Raw genomic sequence first — 20,209 nt, 5'->3', positions numbered from 1 at the left:
AGGAAAATATATTTTTAGCAGGTGACTATGTAGAAGTAGTTTTGTTATTGTTATAATAAGTTTATGGAACTACCAGGAATCAAAATTCCGGCTGTTCAAGGAGCAAGTCAGTAGAATCCTCTATGAAACTGCCCTTTTGGACAAGAGGTGACATACTCTTAAGGACACCTTCCATAGAGTACAAGAGCTAGTACTCCCCAGTGACAAGAAATTGGGTAAGGAAGGCAAGAAATCAGCATGGGTGAGTCACACAAAAAGGCAAGAAGGACATGCAGAGGCAGTGGAAGCAGGGGACAGGTATCTGGGAAGGGTATTGGGAATCTTGATTGTGTAGGGATGGGCTGAGGAAGGCCAGGGGGCATCTGGGCTTGAACTTGACAATGAGTGTGAAGAATAACAAGAAGGGTGTCTATCCGTATGTTACTTTGACAGAAGAGATCAAAGGAAGCATACACACACATACCACTGTGGGAAATGCAAGGCTGGCAAATGAGTAGCAATGGGTGAGAAGGCTGAGGTACTCAACAACCTTTTTGCCTCGGTCTTCAATGGCAAACCAGCTCTCTTTCCACACCCTTAGCATGGATGGACAGCATCACGGACACCGGAGTAGCAAAGTGTTTCCCGCTATAAGTGAAGTCCTAGTGGTAGGATTGCGTCTGTGAAAACTGCCATCCTGGGGTCCCAGTGTCATGATAAAGGAGCCATCCCACAGTGACACATGACACCGGACAGATTTGCCTCTTGCCACTGATCAGCACTGGTCATGGGTGTGAGCTCTGACTGAAATATTTCCTATGGTCTGTAAATGTGAGTGTTCATCTAGCCCTACCTCAGAGACAAATTGGAGAGTTAAACTTGTCCCTAAATTGGAGCATTGTCCACCACAGGACAAAGTCCAGTTGGCAGCCTATTACTAGCCATAATTTTTGGTATCCTTATTAAAGACCTAGACAGTCATGAACTGGAAGAGCAGAATCTTTCCCCACTACCCTGAACTTGGATCCAGCTGCATCCAGTGTTCTCAGTTCCTTAGTAGAAGAAAGTCCCTGATACACATGAACAGATCCAGTGTAGAGTCACCAAGATAATGAAGGAAAACCAAGAGAGAAATGGCTTTCTTCAGTATCCAGAAACGAAAGCTATTGTTTCTGCTGCCATATTTAGCTGCTTATAAGGACGGTGTTAAGGACACTGCTTATAAGGACAGAGGATGGAACCCACCTCATCTGAGGGGAATGCATGGTAAGAGATGATAACTGTTGTTTGCTAAACAGTGTTTTCCAATGGGCCATGGAGAGTCCTGAGATTTCCTCCTGCCAAACTATGTCAAGGTTAGATATTAGAACAGGTTGCCTAAAGACATTGTGAAATCTTTGTCTTTCAAGGTAATACAGCTTCACATGTCTGCAATGTGATCTATGCTTCCACTCTTAAAATTTGTTTCCTTGGACTCTCATTGACATTCCTCTTCTTTTTTTCCTCATGTCCCTTTAATTTTTCATTTATCAGTCTCCTTAATACTACAAGATAATGAGTAAGAGATACAGGTCAGATGTGTGTATATGCTAAGCAGGCTTGAGCTGCGAGTATCCCTCTTGTGGAAGAAGTTGGTTGTGCATGTTGCAAGCCGGAACTTGTTCCACGATGAAACTACCCTTGTTATAGTACGGAAGTCCAGGAGGGGGCTTCAGAGAGGTCTCTGGTGCTTGAAAGCACCAGCTTGAAGTTTGTCACTTCCCTTCCAAGTTCACTTAGTCACTATGCTGCAAGACATGTGTACACTGCAAGGGGGTGTTTAACGTTTGTAGAAATCTATGCTTTTAACTGCTCAAACTTTTATTTGGCAGCTGTAAAATCAAGCAGATTTAACATTTCTCTCTGTGGGGCAGTGACAGGCCTGTTGCTGCAAATCTAAGAAGTGAAACTGGGCTATAGGATATTTCTACAGCAAATCTAAGAAGTGAAATTGGGCTATAGGATATTTCTACATCAGTAAATGCAAAATTTCTGATGAAATTTTGCACTTACTGATGTTACAACATGTGTTTGTCCTGTATCAACATTTAAGTAAGGCAGAAGTTAAAAAAGTGCCTAAAAGAAGTTTAGGGTGCTATGCAGTGACTGGGAAAGCACAGCTGGCCCTTTAAGTAGCTTCAGCTTATTTTTGTCAGCCCACATCAGCTGCTGTGCCGTACAGAACCACAGAAATGCTAAAGTTGGAAAAAGACCTTTAAGATCATCAAGTCCAACCTAGCACCACCATGTTCACCAGTAAATGAATGTAGTTTGTCCATGTAATGGACATGTCCTCAAGTGCCATATGTACACGTTTTTTAACACTTCCAGGTATGGTGATCCCACCAGTTCCCTGGACAGCATGTCCCAATGCTTTACAGCCCTTTCTGTGAAGAATATTTTCATAGCATCTATATTAAATCTCCCTTGGCTCAGCTTGAGCTCATTTCCTCTCATCCTTTCACTTATTACTTGGAGACTGACCCCCACATGGCTACAGCCTCCTTTCAGATATTTGTAGAGAGTGATAAGGTCTTACTTTTTGTGCAATTTCTGAGGGCTGAGTGCAGTTGGACCTATTTCTGTGGTGGCGTTGACCTCCCTTTTCACTTTCTCGTGTAAACTTGCCCCTTTGAACCTCTGTTGGAATTGCAACCTGATAACAAAGGGCAGGGTGGTACATTTAGCAGAGTGAAAACCAGTTGCCTTCAATCTTTGACCTTCTGTCAAGATTTGATAGTATTGCATAAGTAAGTGTGGTTGCAGCTTTATTGTTTCATAATGCAGTGTCATGCTTGTGTGGATATTTGCAGTATGGTCTCTGCCAAAAGTAGCATGGGAGTGGTTTGCCTTTACTTTGTTCTTACTACAGGGAAAAAAAAATACAATTGAAAAATTGTAGGAACTAAGCCAGAGAGGAACAATGGGTAGCTTTTGCTAAAGCTTGTAAGAACATACGATTTGAGGCCCTATTCACTCCCGGGTAATTGGTAACCCTTGTATGTGTATGGGCAGTCCTGAGGTAGCCTCTGGATTGTTACTCCCTTGGCAGTATCTACTGCCAAGTAATCCTTCTATGTTAATTTGGGGGGCTTTTGGTGGGTTGGTTTATTTTGTTTGTTTGTTCGTTTGCTTATTTTTTTTGGTGTTTTTATTTTGTTTGGGTTTTTTGTTGTTTTTTGTTTGTTTGGGTTTTTTTTTTTTGTTTGTTCTTTTGTTTTTAAGGATTTTGTCCCTTATGCTGGTTACTGACTGGCACTTTGTTTTGAAATGCTGCAGAAGATTAATAAATTAGATCTGGGGGAAGAAAATAGATAAGATGATGATTACCAGAAAATGCTGGTAATTGTTGCTGTTGTGGTGATGGGTGAATTTCTCCTCAGAACCAATCTACAAACTAATTATGTCTGAGATACACTTTACTTAGCCTCAGAAAAATCACACCCTTTTCTTCCAATGTGTAACTGCTTCAGAATGGAGATAGAAGGAGAAGTACCACAATCACATCTGCAAATCATGACTGTCAGGAAGATGAGCTGTTAAGCTAACCCAAAATTTGAATTGAACTCATGTAACTGACAGGTTTCTAAAAGGATTTTGTCCACATGGTTAGATTTGGGCAAGTCCAGGCTGGGAAACTATACCACACCAATCAGGAATAACAGCTGAGGTTGCTTAAGAAAGGTAAATTTTTCTGTTTTGACTCATGCTTTCTTGAAAGCTTTTACTGCTTTTCTGCTTTAATGTGATGATTCCCTGATTTCGGGTATCACCATTAGCTCTTCAGTCTATTGAAATTATTTCAATTTTCTCGAACTTGTCTGCCTCTTCTTTTCTAGTTGCTTGTATGTATTATGGTAGTCCAGTTTTCACCTCTTCCTTCTCTTCAGTTTTCCCCTGAATTGTGAACCTCCTTTCTCATGCTGATTTTGTGAACTGAGCTATGATTACCTGTGTGAAGGTGCTTTGCTTTCACTTTCCTCTCTGCTGCAGTTTGCAGCAACTGCAGTGTCTGAACACAGGTGGGATCTTTGCATTATTACGAATATTGCTAGCGCAAAAAGGCAAGACTTCCCAATCCATTACTTCTTTCCTTGATAGTCTTTACTATTTGATAACTTGATGGGCTAGACCCCAGGGCAAGGGGAGTTTCAAGGACATCAGAATAAATGCTGTCTAGGATTTCAATTTCAGCAAAAGCTTTGATGGTTCTTTTGTAAGAAAAACAAGCAGAAATGAGTCACCTTATTTTTAAAGGCATCTTCTTATCACTCTCTGGGCTCAGTTCTTTCTAATTTGAGAAAGTTCATTCTCAAGTTGTCATAGCAGTCTCTTTACTGTAATGATTATAATAGTCTGTGAAACGCTTTATACAGAAAACACACAGAAGTGAAACAAAGAGTTTTAAATCTACCACCAAAAAGTTGTTAGAGGAACATTCCTCATAACAGTTGAGTCAAAATTTGGAACATGTTGGGAATTTATTTGCAGACACATGTTCAAAGAAACAACAAAATTCAGGCATTCATATACACTATAACATCCAAGATTTTTTATAGACACTTCAAAAAATCTGCATCTGCATTTATTGCATCATGGTATATGTGTTTTGTTTCTTTTAAGTACTTTCAGAGCATTTAATCTCTGTTTAATGGATAACCCAAGTTTTATCCAGCTAAATAATGCTTTATTAAATTTACTGTCCTGGTTAGACAATTCCTGTTGATTAAGTTTTCTAGGGTGTACTCAACTATGAAGTGGCTCCTTACTGCACCTGCAATGTATTAATCAAGTTTTCTGGGATGTATGGACTTATGGACCTTTGACTCCTTATCTTTCTTGTTCTATGACTTCTAATTAATCTCTAGTTATTTGATAGCCATTGAATAAGTCTTTATTGAATTCTTTTCTTAAACTATTGATTAGGTTCTCCAAACCGTATGGGTTCCTTGCTGCAGTTACAGTGAGGTAATTTCTCAGGGTTTTCTATTGATACTCACCCAACACAGATCTAAATCAAAACCAGCTAAAATCACAGTCAAACTTTAACTAATTAAATGTAATTCATTACAAATTTTTTAAAAAATCACAAAACTCCTGGTTAACTAAGATATAATTAACTGTCAAAAGAAATGTATTATTCAAACCTACTAACATTGAAAATGAGAGCAATAGTGGATTTGTCTTTACAAACAAGCTGTGGGCCTTCTGGTAGATAAAACTAGCTCTGGAAGATAAAAGAAACAATGGGAAGGATTCCACTAATTGAATAATGGAAAAAGATACTTGCTTTTACAAATAAACTTTAGGTTTGCTGATAAACAAAATTAGACATTAAGAGGTGAAAGAAACAATGGGGAAGAAAAACCCCAAATTCCATAAGAATTAAAAATTAAAAGGAGGATTATACATTAGAGGGAAATCTTTGGGGAATCTTAAGGATCAGGCGTATCGGTGAGTCTGTACCTCTCAAGTACCTCAGCCAATGGGGAAAGAGAGAAGGGAAATGTGGCTGGGATATTAGGATAAAAAGGAGGCTGTGTCCTCCAAAAATTTGAGAGAGATTGCGGATGCCCCATGGCCTCTCTCTTTATTTGAATAAAGCCAGAAAGGACTCTTCTGTCTCCTTTTTGGACATGTTATAAATAATGAGAAAGCCAAATTAATAATGATAGCGAAAGATTTTATTTTCGCTACCAAAAATGCGGTCCTCGATAGCCACAGCCAAAGAGACAGTGTCGAGCCCCGGATCAGCACTGGGTCAACCTGGATCCGACCTCTGTTGCGTCAGATATCCCTCTGTTAAAGAATGCTGTCTCAACTGGGGCTGTTTTATACAGTTTTTTCTGCCTGAGGCAGAGGTGCCCCAATTTCTTTTGTCACCCTGCATATGTGTGAAGTTTCTTTTCACTGTGCAGGCTGGGACGATCGGTGTTTCTTGGGAGGTGGCCGGTCCTGATCATGGCAGAAGAAGTCGGGTATTTAGAGGTGTGTTCTTGATGACTTTGGTTATCTTGATTGATGATACTTACCAAGTACTGATCATCCTTGGGTGTTCGCGGGTGGCTCCAGGAGAAGCCCATCTCCACACCAGCCATGTCCTTCTGCTTGCAGAGGAGGCATTCTTTCCTGCTGCCACCAGGAGTTTTGCTGCTTCTTTCTGGTAATCTGTCTCTGGGCTGTCCGTGGTCTGAGGCTCATTGGATTTTTGTTACATGTATAATTTATTTTACAATTTTTATTTTATACATTTTCCACACAAGCATGCATTACTTTACATCACATATTACAGACATAAACCTCTGGTGTTTGTGGATTAATTTTCCTAACAAAAACAAGGTAGTGTTACAGTTTACAAGAGCAGGTTACTGTTCTTGGAACTGATATTGTGACTATGACATACTTAGTCCAGTAAAATTTAGCTGGAACCCACAAGTGTTGTATCATTCTGTTTGTCCTTTGGAATTATTTTATATGCTTGCTTGAGCAATGTAGTCCTTACCACTTCTTATGATTTTATATCTGTCTTGGTTTGTTAACCTGGAAATTAGCTTGTGAATCCATTAATCAAGCATGTGTCTGTATTGTATTCTGTTTGGTTTGTTGGTTTTTTTTTTTTTTTTTATGACCTACAGGAAAGTCTCCTAGCCTTGAAGTGTCTATAATGATGTCATTTCAGTAGGAAAAAAAAGAGAAATAGTAGGCAGAAAATTTGTCCTGTTTTCAAAATTAGGCCTAAATATAAAAAAAAAAATAGGGTTTAGTGAAATTAGTGTTTCGATATTGTTCCTAAGCAGGATTATTGCTCTGCAGAAAAAACCCCAGGTATTCCAAAAAGTAGAGATGTTTGATAGGAAGGTGAGGATTTGTGTGAATAGGAGATCTGAGAGTGGAAGCACCCAAAGAAACAACAGAAAAGAGATAGAACTGGCCTGTACTGATAGTTTTAGTTATAGGCACATAGTTTTGCAGATTGTCCTGTACTCAGACGTGAAGACTCAAGCTACTAAGATAGGATAGTGGAAAAGTAAAAAACAGGGCTGGTGCCTTGGAGGCATAGAGACAAAAGAGACACAAAGCAAGGATTCAGTATTGATGATTCACAAACATGGGACAGGATGGAAAACAAAGCATTGCTGAATCACTGTTGGCTTCCCGGGGGGTATAAATGGCACATCGGTGAATGGCTGCCAGGCTAGCCATTCCTTTGTCCCTGGTCATTTCTGATTGGAGCACTTGGGTACCTATCTGAATACAGGGCACCCAGGTGGGACAAATCCGTCCCAGTGCCTGTGAGTTTAATCTAGTGGGTGGGATCAGTTGTGTGTTTTTCTGAACTCACCTTTTGCTCCTGTAAACATGTTTTTTTGTTTTGCTTTGTTGTTGCTGCAGCATCGTGGTATCTTTTGTTACAGCCAAATGCTGTTGATACCAAAGCAAATACATAAAGCAGCAGATACAAATGCTGGCCCACTTACCTAATGTGGGATGCTTTGATTTTGATGATACTTGATTTTGTGGGAAGTGATTTCCCCAGCACACACTTCTGGTGCAGGAAACATTCACTGGCGTTTTGTTTCTTTGTCATTATGGAACACAGAATATCTCTGTTTCATCACAAAAAGTTGTCGACTGCTGGTTAGTTTCTGGATTTCATGACAGACTCTTTTATCTAAATAGTGGAGAGCTTGCCCTGTTCTCCCTGATCCTTGCATGTGCATCTTTAAACACGTTTTGCTTTTTTTTTCCTCAGATCCTTGGTACTAATTAGCACTTCTGTCTTCATGGGTTTTGTAGTTGAACAGGTTGCTATATATTGGTTTCTTTAGACTTTTCACTATTCATATTGTTATAGGTAAAAATCGATAAAGCTAAATTAATAATAATAACGAAAGATTTTATTTTCACGACTGAAAATACGGTCTTCAATAGCCACAATCAAAAGGATAGCGTTGAGCCTGGGATCGGTGCTGGGTGAACTTCGGTCTGACTTCCGTCACATCATCGGACCCCCTCCGCTCGCAAATGCTGTCCCTGTCAGGGCTGGCTTTATACAGGTTTTGTTCCTCCCGAGGCAGAGGTTCTTCTTTTTGTTATTCTGCATATGCATGAAGTCTCCTTTCTCTGTGCAGGGCTGGACAGTGCTGTTTCTGGGAAGCAATGAATGTTGATGGGGAACTCAGTATTCAGATGTATGTTCTTGACGACTCTGGCAGTCTTGATTGAAGATACTTATCAAGTGTTCATAGCTCTTGAGTGTTCTGGGATAGTCTTGGGAAGGGCTTATCTCTGCACACTCAATGGCAATGTTCTTTCGATTGCTAATTAGGCTTTCTTTCTTTGCTGCCATCTGGAGTTTTGCAATTTCTGTGTGGCAACTGCCCCTAACTGTCCGTGGTCTTAGGCTTTTTGGGTTTTTTTACATGCACAATTTTATTTACAACTTTATTTCATGTATATCTTATATAAGCACAAATTATCTCATACTACGTATTACAGTATTGTACTTGTGAGTTTTGACAAAAAGAACAAAAGCTGAAGACAGTCCCCTGCACAGAGTTTTCTCCCTTGCTACATACCTCATTGCAACATAGTTGGGGCAAAATGCCAAAATTTGCAATTGTTTCTTGAGGTGGCTCGTAGATAGAGGCTTAGCCATACAAACTCTCCTTGTGCTGAGAACAGGCAATATGTCAGGGCACACACCATGAGTGGCAAAGGGATTTGCTGTGTTAAAGTATGAATTGAGCAATGAAATAGACATTAATTTTTAATTAGGTATTTCTGCACAGACGTAGAACTCTTTAGAGTTTCAGGGCTGGATGGGACAAATGTAATTTGAAGAAACTCCTCTTGTGATGGATAGTCTTGTCTCCTGACTGCAGTATTTTGTGAGTTCTAGAACAGAAAGTTTTATGCATTTAGCATTGGATTCTTGACAACGTGCCTCTGCAGCTGACTGGGCACTGAACTGGGTTTGAAGGGTTGAGCTCAAATCTTAATGGGAAGAAGGTGAATCACAGTGGGTGTGCCTTATGGTATGTTTACTTCTAGGGAAGTGTACTGAGGGCAGTACCTACAGCCCTCAGCAGGCATTTACATCTTATATAAGTGTGTGTGACTGAAGGAGTCCAGCCTGTGACTGAGCGGACGCAGAAGGTTATTGACTTGTCAGCAGAAGACCCAGTTTTGGCCTGCCTGCTCTAAGTATAAGCTTCTCTTTCTTTGTTCTTGTTGATTCACATGGGTGTAAGAAGGGAGGAGGACATGTGAGGATAGAATTACTGCAAGTAATTTGTTTGTTTCTGTCTTGCATGGAAAATATTGGCAGCAATGTGCTTCCAATTCCAAGGTCTATATTTTGCAGTTGGAGAAGCATTTTCTTTCAATATGATGAATGTCATAGAAAGAGCTCTTATTTACCTTTATTTTTCTCATTTGCACTTTGGTTCAAGATTGTGAAAGTTTAGGTTAATGGGTAACCAGGGGCAATAGACAGAAGTTTTTAATTTTATTTTCTAAAGGGATTTTTTTCCTCCTAGAAAAGTAGATTTTCCTTCTTTAGTATCTTTATAGTGCGAGTTGCACATTTTGCTGGAATTACTTGCTTCCAGAGGTCTCTCTTGCAGAGAGGTCTGACAGGTCAGAGGAAGATCCGGGTTGCTAATGCAATATGGAGACTTTTCTGACATTTTCTTAATCTGGTGATATTACCACAGAGACGAGAAGAGGCTTTCTTGTATGATAGCACATTATTGAGATAGGTGTTTTGCCTAATGAAATCTAAACTCAGCCCCACGAGCAGCCCATCACTGTTGGGCATTGCTTTGACAGGTGTGCTTTGTCTGTGTTTGTCCATAGGATGGTGATTGCCAAGGCATGGGCTCTGAAGAAGCATTTTGATGGTTTTCCCAAAACCAGTGACTTCGACCTGAAAAAGATAGAGCTGCCAAATCTAAAGGATGGAGGTGAGCAGAGTGCTGCTTGTTATTACTAATTTTCCTGGAGGTTATATGATTGCTGATGTGTGGCTGTGGAGCTATAAAACTGCATGTTTGTCTTTGGAATTAGAAAAATTGCTGGCTTGTCACAAGCCATACACCTTAAGGGAGAAGGACAATTGCTGAAGAAGCATACTGAGGGGGTTGGTGGTTTCAAAGACACCTTGTCTTCTGATAAGTCCCTTAGAAACAATGATTGAATTCTAAGTCCATCACACAGCAATTAGGGCCTACCTTTCACAGTTTCTGCTACCTGATCACACTTGCTGCCTGATGACAAAGGCATTGGAATGTGTTTGCAAATGGAGAAAATCACCATGAAGAAGTGATGTGGCCTCAAAACCAACAAACACAAGAAGACAATTTAATGCAGAGAGAGAGAGATGTGGATTGTGACTCAGAACCAATGAAGTAACTGTATTAAGTTCCTAACATGTTTTACTAGTAAAATATTTCTATTTACTTTAATTTTCAAAATCCTTTGGAAAAAAATGGAGAACATGATACCCCATAGGAGTTGGTTTTCAGTGGAGTTTTTCTGATGGTGATGGAGAAAATATTGTGAATAGTGTTAGGGGAGAGCAGAGTGACTGCACTGGGCATGAGCCTGCAGCTGAAAGACCTCAGGGCTGGAGTCAGTGAAGGTTGATCTTTTATTTCAAGAGGAAAGATGGTAAGATTTCTGCCTGCATTCAATTTTTTTTTTTCATTATTCCTTGTCTTATTTGATCTGTTGCAACAAGAAGAGATATTGAATATAAATAGAAAAAAAAAGACAGTTTTTATTCCTGTGTTTCTCTGTTTGGAGGAGATTAAGGAATATGATAACTTATCATCATATCAATAGCAAGAGCTGTTGGTAAAAGAACGAAGTTTGATTTTTGGTTTCACATGGACATTTGTACTGTATTTCTTTGAGACTCATTCCACCATTTGTCAGTTACAGAATTTGCCACACTTTAAAAGGTGTGTAGAAGGAATTGTCCAGAAGGATCTTAAAGTACCAATTATGCTTACAGCTGAAATATTTGAAAATTGATTTCTTCTTACATTTATGGATACACTTAAAAAAATCATGCGTGTGGTTATTTAAGAACATGGAGTATTTTTTTCCTTCATATTTTAATCCCTAAAGCAAAAAGAGGCATAATTTCACACTACAGTGACACCTGTAAAGGCGATGTTATGTTACATGGCTTTTCTGCTCACTCTTGAGTAATGGGAAGGTACTTAACATCTGAGTACATTTCCAGCTAGACCCCTGCAGCACAGGCAAAGAAAAATTTTAGCAGGTAGAGATGAACTGCTAAAAGTGCTGTGTAAATGAGAAGTTTAAAACATGTTTAACAATAGTCTTTCCCAAGAACTAGTGTTATTAGACAGTGAAGTCCATTAGGCTATTTAGAAAAGAGAAACTAATGCTTTCTCTTTAAGGCAGACAATTAGTTTGTGTTTGTCCTGTGCCACCCTCTTCTGGCTGAATCATGGGATGACATTTTATATATATCGAAATTAAATGAGAATGTTTTTTAGGAATTCTGGCTGCTTCACTGTTCTGTAGAGAAAGGAGATAGATGCAAAATTGCAAGATTGAAAATGACATTGTTTGCTAAAGCTACATTGGGGAAATTTTCTTTTTCAACAGCATACCAATAACCCAAAACTAAAGAATGTCGTAGTTGTTTCTGGTAGGTTTTTCCTAAACAAAGAAGGGATAAGGGGGACTTTGAGCAGTCTGGAGTTCATATCAATTTAGTTTGAAGATTGGCTGGTGGAAACTATTCTCTACTGCATTGATAATATCCAGGAATTTCTTTGTCTTCTGTTGCAGAGTTGCTGCTTGAATCAGTGTTTCTCAGTGTTGATCCTTACATGAGGTATGCCTTTTTGTCCTCTCTGAATTTCTGGCTAAAACATCTCATTTGAATTGCCATTTATACCTCAAAACAGCAGTGGGCAGCACCCACTGCTGTTATCAGTGTCCCAATGCCTTTGTGTTCTTTTTCAAAAATGTATGTGAATTACAAGACCCACTATATGGAACTGTGCCAGATTTAACTAGACGTTGGGGTAACATTTCTGCTGCCCTAGACTTTTCTTGGAATCATCTCTTGTTCCTTGTCATGTCTTCAACTGGAATGCAATGTACTCAAATGAGACTGCAGCCTTGTAGCAGTTCCTGCTTAATTTAACTTAGCAAACTTGTACTTAAGGATGCACATTTTAAGTTGGACATTGCTGATATACCCAATAGGGGGTAGTTGAAGCACAGGGAGACTGGGTAGTTTGAAGAGGCATTGTGGACACTAAATTCAGAGATAGTTCTCTGAGTCTCATGCTTCTTGTACAGATGGACCATGCTGTGAAGTCTATTGCTGTCATCCCGCCAGCATTCCTGCCCAGGGTGCCCAAGTAGCTGGCTCTGAGAAGCATTGGTCATGCTGTTACAATGACAAGCTAATTGATACCTGTTAACAACAGATAACTCTCTGGGTCAAACAGTTGCTGCTACTTCCTCGTGTGCCTGGAACGTTACTAAAGTTTCACACAGTAAGCTCTGTTTGCCTGTGTTACAGACCTTACAGTCGAAGGGACATGAAGGAGGGTGACATAATGATAGGCACGCAGGTTGCCAGGTAAGACCTTCAGTTCCTGTTATCAATGTGCATGGCAGATCAGAACAGGAGTGTGCTGACACTCCAGACATCTGCAGCCTATGTTACCCCTCCTTGACTTGGGTATACTTCTGTTACTGACGTTCTTACCACTAAGTGGTTGGAATGTGTTTTTCCTCTAAGAATCTCTTTTGTTTTTCTGGAGAGCATATATACCTGTGATAAAATCTGTATGTTGTTTCTGGTGATAATGTCTTCAAAGGCAATTTTTACAAGTATAAAGGACCAATCATTGTACATGGCACATTTTGACCTTCACATTTTAAAACATGATGTGTTAGTAGCTGCATGCCTGCAACCATACATGCTATCTACTCCAGCTGAAAATATCTCTGCATTACAGCTTGAGCCAAAGGGTTATTTAACCTTAAATCCATACTTTCCCCAAGCTTATGGTATTGTAGCTGCAGATGTTTCCCTCTGTCAGTTTGTTCCTGCTGTGCTGCCTGTAAGCTGCTGCCAAGGAACATCTGTGGCCTTTGACTCTTGCATTTCTCTGCAGAAACATTGAGGGCTGGGATAAATTAACAACCAAGTCTGATGAACAGAAGGTCAACTGCTTCTAATGATTCTAAGATGCTTATCTACCCCTTTCCAACACAGTTTTCTTGTTGAGCTAAGAAAGTGGAATTTTCATTTGGCACAGAGATGCTAATATGGATATCTCCCTGATTTTAGATATGCTTTTTATCTGGTTTCATTACCCCAAGATGTTCCATCTTCAGGATCTTTTTAAATGAGTTGCAGGTTGTCTGAGAACAGACAGCCTATCAGCAACTCCTTGCTGTTCCACTTTAATCCCAACATCCTCTTTCCTGCATTCTAACTCACAGAAGCCTGGTCTGATCTCAAACTAAACTGGTGCTAGTCAAAGAAACAGTTGGCACTTGTATGTGAAAATTTGGTTTATTGTGGGCAGGGCTGAATCTAAAATCATCTTGCCAGTATTTCCCTCATGATAAGAGCTTGTAGACATTTCAGGAAAAACACTTAACACCTACAGCATCAGCAGGTGTGGATTAAAAATCATTATTTGAAGTATTTCTTTTCTGAATCACAGGAAGAAAGGAAGAGCCAGTATTGATTTGTTTCTAACAAGATGTGGTTTTGGTTTTGGTTTTTTGTGTTTTTTTTTTTTAATTTTATTTTATTTTACTTTTTAAACAGGGTAGTAGAAAGCAAAAATCCTGTTTTCACAGTGGGGGCCTTTGTCGTGGCTCGCAGGGGCTGGAGAACTCATTTTATCTCTGATGGGAAAGACCTACAACTTCTTCCTTCCAATTGGCCGGAATCGCTCCCCAAATCTCTAGCTCTTGGAACAGTTGGCATGCCAGGGTAAGTTTGGAGATGAAAAGGCAACTATCCCCTGGATTTTGGTGCGCAGGAGGTTTCTTCCTGTTTGTATTGACCTTTGTCTTGTTCTACCAGCATACTGCCTATTCACGCTGCTAAAAAAGGCGTGCTTCTGGATACTCTGGGCCTGTATAAGGCATGAAGTTTATCCCATCCTCAACATCAGAGGAGATTTGCCTTGGAGATTATTGTGTCTCTCCTTGAGGAGCTGTAATAGGTCAGAAAGAGGATCCAGGAAGAGCTGGAAAGAATCTAGTTCAGTCTGTGTTAAACTCAGTGGAAAGTCTCAAACTTCACTGGCACCTGGACTAGTCTGCTTTTACTGATTGGGCTCTGTTGCTCTCACTGTATTTCCAGAATCAACCCCAAAATGCAAAAGACAGATGCTGTATCATGCAGCAAAATAGATGTTCTTTAAATTGTCTGCAGCAGACAAAAGTGCTGTGCTTTGGAATCTGTATATACTATTTGAATCTGTCAGTCATCTGCTTGCATTTCTTACTTCATTCTCTGTAATTTTTATGGGACTTTGGCAGTCCTAATGATCTGGAAGGCTTTCAAAATTATTGTAAAATTGTGTGTGGTGGAGAACTTCTCAGATTTCATTTTAAGATCAGTCAAGATTCATGTTTTTTCTAGATGTCTTATAGAGGAATTCAGTTAGCTCTTTCAGTTGAGACCATGTGGGAAGCTCTGAGCTTGAATTTAGAAGACTTTTCTGGGATTCTGGACCAGTAGATGAGCTACTTTAGTAGTTCCTACAGATTACTAATGCACTGGTGAGACCTGAAGTACAGTTTCCAGAAAGACACTACAAGAAAGACTTTGAGTTGCTGGAGCATATCCAGAGAAGGGTGACAGAGCTGATGAAGGGACCTGGAGCACAAGTCTCATGAGAAGCAGCTAAAGGATCATGGGACTTGTTGAGCATGCCACTTATTGGCAGGCTCAAGGAGACCTTACTCTTCTCTACAACTACCTGAATGAGGTTGTAGCCAAATGGGGGTGACTCTCTTCTTGCAGGTAACAAGCAACAGGACAACAGGAAATGGCCTTTAGCTGCATTAAGGGATGTTCAGGTTGGACATCAGGAAGAATTTCTTCACAGAAGAGATTGTCAAGCATTGAAACAGACTGTCCAGGGAAGTGATGGATTCACTGTCCCTGAAGGTACTCCAGAAACAACTGGATGTGGCGCTTAGAGCAAAGGTTTAGTTGACAAGGTGATAATTGGTGAAAGGTCGGACTCAGTGATCTTGGAGGTCTTTTCCAACCTCCATGATTCTGTGTTTCACCCAGCAGCCATAGCACAGTAGTCCTCTGGAGCAGTGAGCCCATCAGTAAGCTTTTTATCTTTTTCTGCCAGCTTTGATTTGTGATGAGTATAATTTAATCTAGTAGATACCACTTGGCAACTGACCTCTGTCTACGTTGGATTTCCTATCTCTTCCAGTATGTAACTAACTGAGTTGTCACAGAGGTATCTGTGCTTTTCCTTCAGACTAATGAGCACAACGAAAGCTGTTTTCACCTTAGAGAGATTTCTGCCTCAACAATCTCTTTCCCAGCAATCCTCTTTCTGGGATGGCTGTGAAAAAGCCAAATTAAGAAGGTTGGATTAAGTTTTGGATTTCACAATATAGGAAAACTTATTCTTGTGCTGGTAGTGACTATATTTTTGATCCGTGTGGTCAAGTCATGTGTGTGTCATCTTTTATTCCTCACTGAACATTCTTTCATTTTCTTTGCAGCCTCACTGCATATTTTGGTCTGCTGGAGGTCTGCAAGATGAAGCCAGGAGAGACAGTCCTGGTTAATGCTGCAGCTGGTGCTGTAGGCTCTGTGGTGGGGCAGCTTGCTAAAATTGGGGTGAGTGGCTTGAGCTGCTCATACTTGCTGCTGAGAAGACATAGTTGTTAAACAGGGCAACAGGGCCATGAATGATCATAGGACAAGCATCCCTGAAGGCATGCCTACACAAGAGTCTTGAGATGGAAAAGCTCCTGAGTACATAGCAAATTTAGCTGGATGCTTCAGGAGCTCACATACTGATAACAGCCTTACTTAAAGAATGCACCCTTCAACTAGCACACTGAGTGTCAGCCTCTGTTGTCAGGGGATGTTTATAAATGTTTTTCTCCTTTCCTTGCAGGGCTGCAAAGTGGTTGGCTGTGCTGGCTCAGATGACAAGGTTGCCTATCTGAAAAAAATAGGCTTTGATGAAGCCTTTAATTACAAGACTGTTAAATCTCTGGATGAAGCACTGCGTAAAGCCTCTCCTGATGGCTATGACTGTTTCTTTGACAATGTAAGTTCAGAGAGAAGGCCTTTCCTTGAGCATCTGTCATTTTCTTTAAACTGTAGCAGGAACTCAATATTGTAATCATCTAATTGAAGTCTACACCAAGATTTCAATGTGGAGATCCATTTAATCAAGCAATGGTGTCTGTAGGAACTTACTGCTTTTCTGTTTCCTTCCCACACATATTTCTGCAGCTGACTTGAGCAGTAACAGAAAGAACAGAACCAAAAAGGCAAAGCTGGATTGTTGACAGTGTTTGTAAACGGAGAGAGAGGTTTTACTTCACTCCCTGAAAAGTCTGGCACATTTTGGGAAGTGACAGTCACAGTAACATGAAACTGATCCAGTCCATTACTGGCCCCACCTTTGACCACAGGCAGTTCTCTGCTGTTGCTGAAAGGGGTGTGAGTGTGGATGGTTCCACATTACGTGGTCATGGGGGCTGCCTTGGTACCTGAAACAAAACAGTAGCAAGGCCCACTTGCAAATCTACTGGAGCAGCCCTCAGAAAGTTTCTGACATCTTCCAAATATAGCTGGAATTAATGGGGACAATGTACTGTTCTTGATAGGTGTTGAATGTGAACATCTTGTTTTGAAGGCTAAGAAAATTTAACAGTATGGATGCAGTTAAATTGTGTCAGTTCACTTTCAAGATAAAGAGCTACACCTGGTCTCTTTTGATTTTCTACTACAGTTAACATGTCTCATACCTGATAAAAAATATATCTGGCCACGGGGGTATTAGCTGGTATACAGGCTTAAACCCCCTGGCTAACTGCCCGGTTTAAAAGAAACCATCTTTAGCATGTCTTTCAGAAGTGCTTCTGCCAATCCTGGGATGAGGGCCCTGGTGTTTTGCCTTTCTCTGGCAATTGAAAGGAGTGTTTGGTGTCAGGGCAAAGTGCTTGTCTCTGTGGCAGGAGCTAAGGTCTTAAATAGGTTTTATGGTCTTGTCCATTCCCTTCATTCTTACTTCTAACTTTTGTGCAGAGCTCCACACAGCAGTATGTTTTCTCACAGCTTTTCACTATTAAAAGTTTCTTTTCACAGCACATCCCTATTTTGGAGATGAGAACCATAAAGTAAAAAGTTTGCATCACCATGATATAAAGATGTAAAATTGCATACTGGTGTGTGGGAAAAGCAGAGTTGGTGCTTCTTAGCACTCTTAGGAGGAGGGATCTATGTGCTAGTCCTGCCTGATGCTTCCAAACCAAGCTTCATGAAGCAGATTTGGAATTAAAACTAATTCCATACATTCATAACTAATTTTTAGAAGAGTGAGATTGAGTCCTCATAGGTCTGTGTAAATCCAAGGGTTTCTGCAGCCACCAAGTCTTTGGGGTAGTGGAAGTTGCTTCTCCCGATTGAACCTCTTGGTGCAGCAGTGCAATGTGGCAGATTTTGGCAGCCAATGCTGAACACTGGATTGTCTCTAATGCTGCACATGCTCTGGTTCTTGTAGGTGGGTGGAGAATTTGCCAGTGTTGCTATCAACCAGATGAGGAAATATGGAAGGATTGCAGTCTGTGGCGCAATCTCTCAGTACAATGACTCCGTGCCTCAGAAAGGTGAGGGTCTTTATTGTATCTAAAGTGATTTTGTCTTTGGTGATGGCAGAAATACATAATGATAGTCTGCTGTTTACTTCCCTGGGCCATTTGAGTGTATGTATGTATACATTTGGGTAACTAGCTACTGCTGTGGGGCATGTGGGACACTGGGACCGTGTTCCTTGTGTGTACATGCTCTCATCCACCTTTGCACACACTGTCTGATGAACATCAGCTGATTAGGAATTAAGGAGTGGCTAAGATACTTAAAACAGGACTCCACATGGCCCTATGCAGATATAGATCAGCAGGTGTGGTGTCATGATGCCATTTATACAGTAGTATGTACTTTAAGATGAGATAGTGATTTTCCTTCACGTTTTTAGCTGATGCAGCTTAAGCTTTCTGGGTTGGTTTTCTTTTTCCAGTAAGATTTCAGCTACTAATAAAACTGCTGAGAAATGTGGCTGAATGAATATTCGTTTTCAACATCATTAAATTTCCAGATTTGCCTTCTAAAATGAATTGAAGGACTGTATTCTCTTTGGTGGCTGACTGGCTTTGGACTGTCAGATCACTTTAAAAAAATGGAACAGGCTTTTGGTAATGAGGAGGCTATCAGACATTTTTGTGACTGAGGAAACTGTTTTTCTAGAGTTTATAACTCAGATCCTGAGAGTTAGAGAGAGCATGAGAGCCTGTCAGGCTATCAAACAAGCTGTTAAAACAGTATTTTTGAGATTCAGCTTAAGGTTCTCAGGTGAAGCTGAGGCTACTTTATTTCTGAATGAAATAAATTCTGTTTTCAGAATTGTTTAGCTCCACAGCTTTAGGGATCAGGCCTTTGTCTCTCTAGGTGGCTGTCCATGAATCTTCAGTCTTTTGTGCTGGAAATTCTCTTTGGAAAATCTATCTGTTGCTTCTGGCTGAAAGGAAGTGATTCAATGGTCTTTAATGGCTAAAAGATCACTTTATGCATCGGTACTTATTCTGAATGAAACTGATATTGCAGGTGGCTTGCTGGTTCTTTTCTCTTGCAGGGCCTTATGTGCAGATTCCCATGATTTTCAAAGAGCTTCAAATGGAAGGGTTTCTTGTGACGCGATGGAACAACCGCCGGGAAGAAGGTCTGCAGGCCCTGCTGAAGTGGGTCGTGGAGGTAAGGAAGGAAGGGGCAGCTGTTTGTAAGGTATACTCACACTGCAGGGTCCATCTCTGCAAGAGGTCTCTTGACATAGCTGTTTAGGTGAGGTCACAGCATAATGCTTTCCTTCTCCCTACCTTGATCCTTGAGACTCTTGGGGACACTTAAACTATAGTAGATATGCCTGGTCCCTTCTGTTTTGTTGTGATGTGTGATATCAGCTTGTAGACTCAGATATAATCCAGAATACATGTAGGCTTTGAAGAAGCATGCTTCCAGAATAATGCAAAAATACTTATCTGATAATGAAGATTTTCACAGTTAGAGTAAATTGCTGTATCTCTCATTCAGTCATTTGTAGTATGGGCCAGGGTTTCCACTGTAGTATTGTGCTGAAGTTACTGGCAAGAATGAATTTATAGTATTAGGAGCTGGGCTTTAAAGGGATTTAAAAGGGAATTTCTTGTATTTTATTTTTCTAAGTGGAGGCTGAGTTACTAACCGAGTTCATGGCTGTGAGAAGTTTGTGAATGAGACCAGTAAAGGCTAAGAGGCTCTAGCTTTTACAAACAGGAGGTTTTGGGATGGATCAGGTTTTGATCATTGGATTTGCCATTCCATACTTCTGTATGGGTAGAGACAGGCCTGGTTTTGGGTAAACGATCCCCTACCTGTCAGTTGTTTGGGGACCATGTAGCAATAAATCTGTCCTGGTACGTTTTTACAGCAGTGACTTTTACTTCCTGTTATGACTCCAGGTAAAAGGTTTTACAACAAAAGGAGATCTTCGCAAGAGTCCACGTGGTTTTGCAGTTACCCTGTGCATGCCAGCTTGCATGTTTCAAATAAAATATATATGCTGGAGAAAAATATTGCTGCAGTTTATTCTGTTTTGGTGGATGAAAATTCAGCAATTTTCTTTCTTACTTTTGACAGGGGAAGGTGAAGTACCATGAACAAGTCACTGAAGGATTTGAGAACATGCCAATGGCTTTTATAGGAATGTTAAAAGGAGAAAATCTTGGAAAAGCTGTTGTAAAAGTGTGAAGATCAGATATTCCTGGGAGACTGGTGCAGCAGAATGTGATTCTGTCACATTCTAAATGCTTTTAATTCACTTGTCAAATAATGTGATCAGTATGATTAAATAATTTTGCTAGA

General features: G+C 40.3%; 1 protein-coding gene across 4 annotated transcripts in view; it reads left to right on the top strand.

Annotated features, from left to right (window-relative positions):
• The window catches only part of PTGR1 (prostaglandin reductase 1), a 23,952-nt gene extending 3,743 nt beyond the window's left edge, over positions 1-20,209 (top strand). For 3 of the 4 annotated variants that reach the window (XM_064736184.1, XM_064736186.1, XM_064736187.1), the window contains 9 exons: positions 9,880-9,986; positions 11,851-11,896; positions 12,596-12,655; positions 13,862-14,029; positions 15,799-15,916; positions 16,200-16,355; positions 17,817-17,922; positions 18,945-19,063; positions 19,985-20,209. In XM_064736184.1, coding sequence (XP_064592254.1) covers positions 9,880-9,986; positions 11,851-11,896; positions 12,596-12,655; positions 13,862-14,029; positions 15,799-15,916; positions 16,200-16,355; positions 17,817-17,922; positions 18,945-19,063; positions 19,985-20,095 — 991 coding nt within the window. In that variant the 3' untranslated portion in view covers positions 20,096-20,209. Of the gene's footprint in view, positions 1-9,072; positions 9,226-9,879; positions 9,987-11,850; positions 11,897-12,595; positions 12,656-13,861; positions 14,030-15,798; positions 15,917-16,199; positions 16,356-17,816; positions 17,923-18,944; positions 19,064-19,984 lie in introns of all 4 variants that reach the window. The other variant, XM_064736185.1, reaches the window with a different exon arrangement.

The sequence above is a fragment of the Zonotrichia leucophrys genome, chromosome Z, assembly GCF_028769735.1.
Source record: "Zonotrichia leucophrys gambelii isolate GWCS_2022_RI chromosome Z, RI_Zleu_2.0, whole genome shotgun sequence".
Lineage (NCBI taxonomy): Eukaryota > Metazoa > Chordata > Aves > Passeriformes > Passerellidae > Zonotrichia > Zonotrichia leucophrys.
Note: the sequence above shows the minus strand (reverse complement) of the source record. Positions and strands in the feature narration are given on the sequence as shown.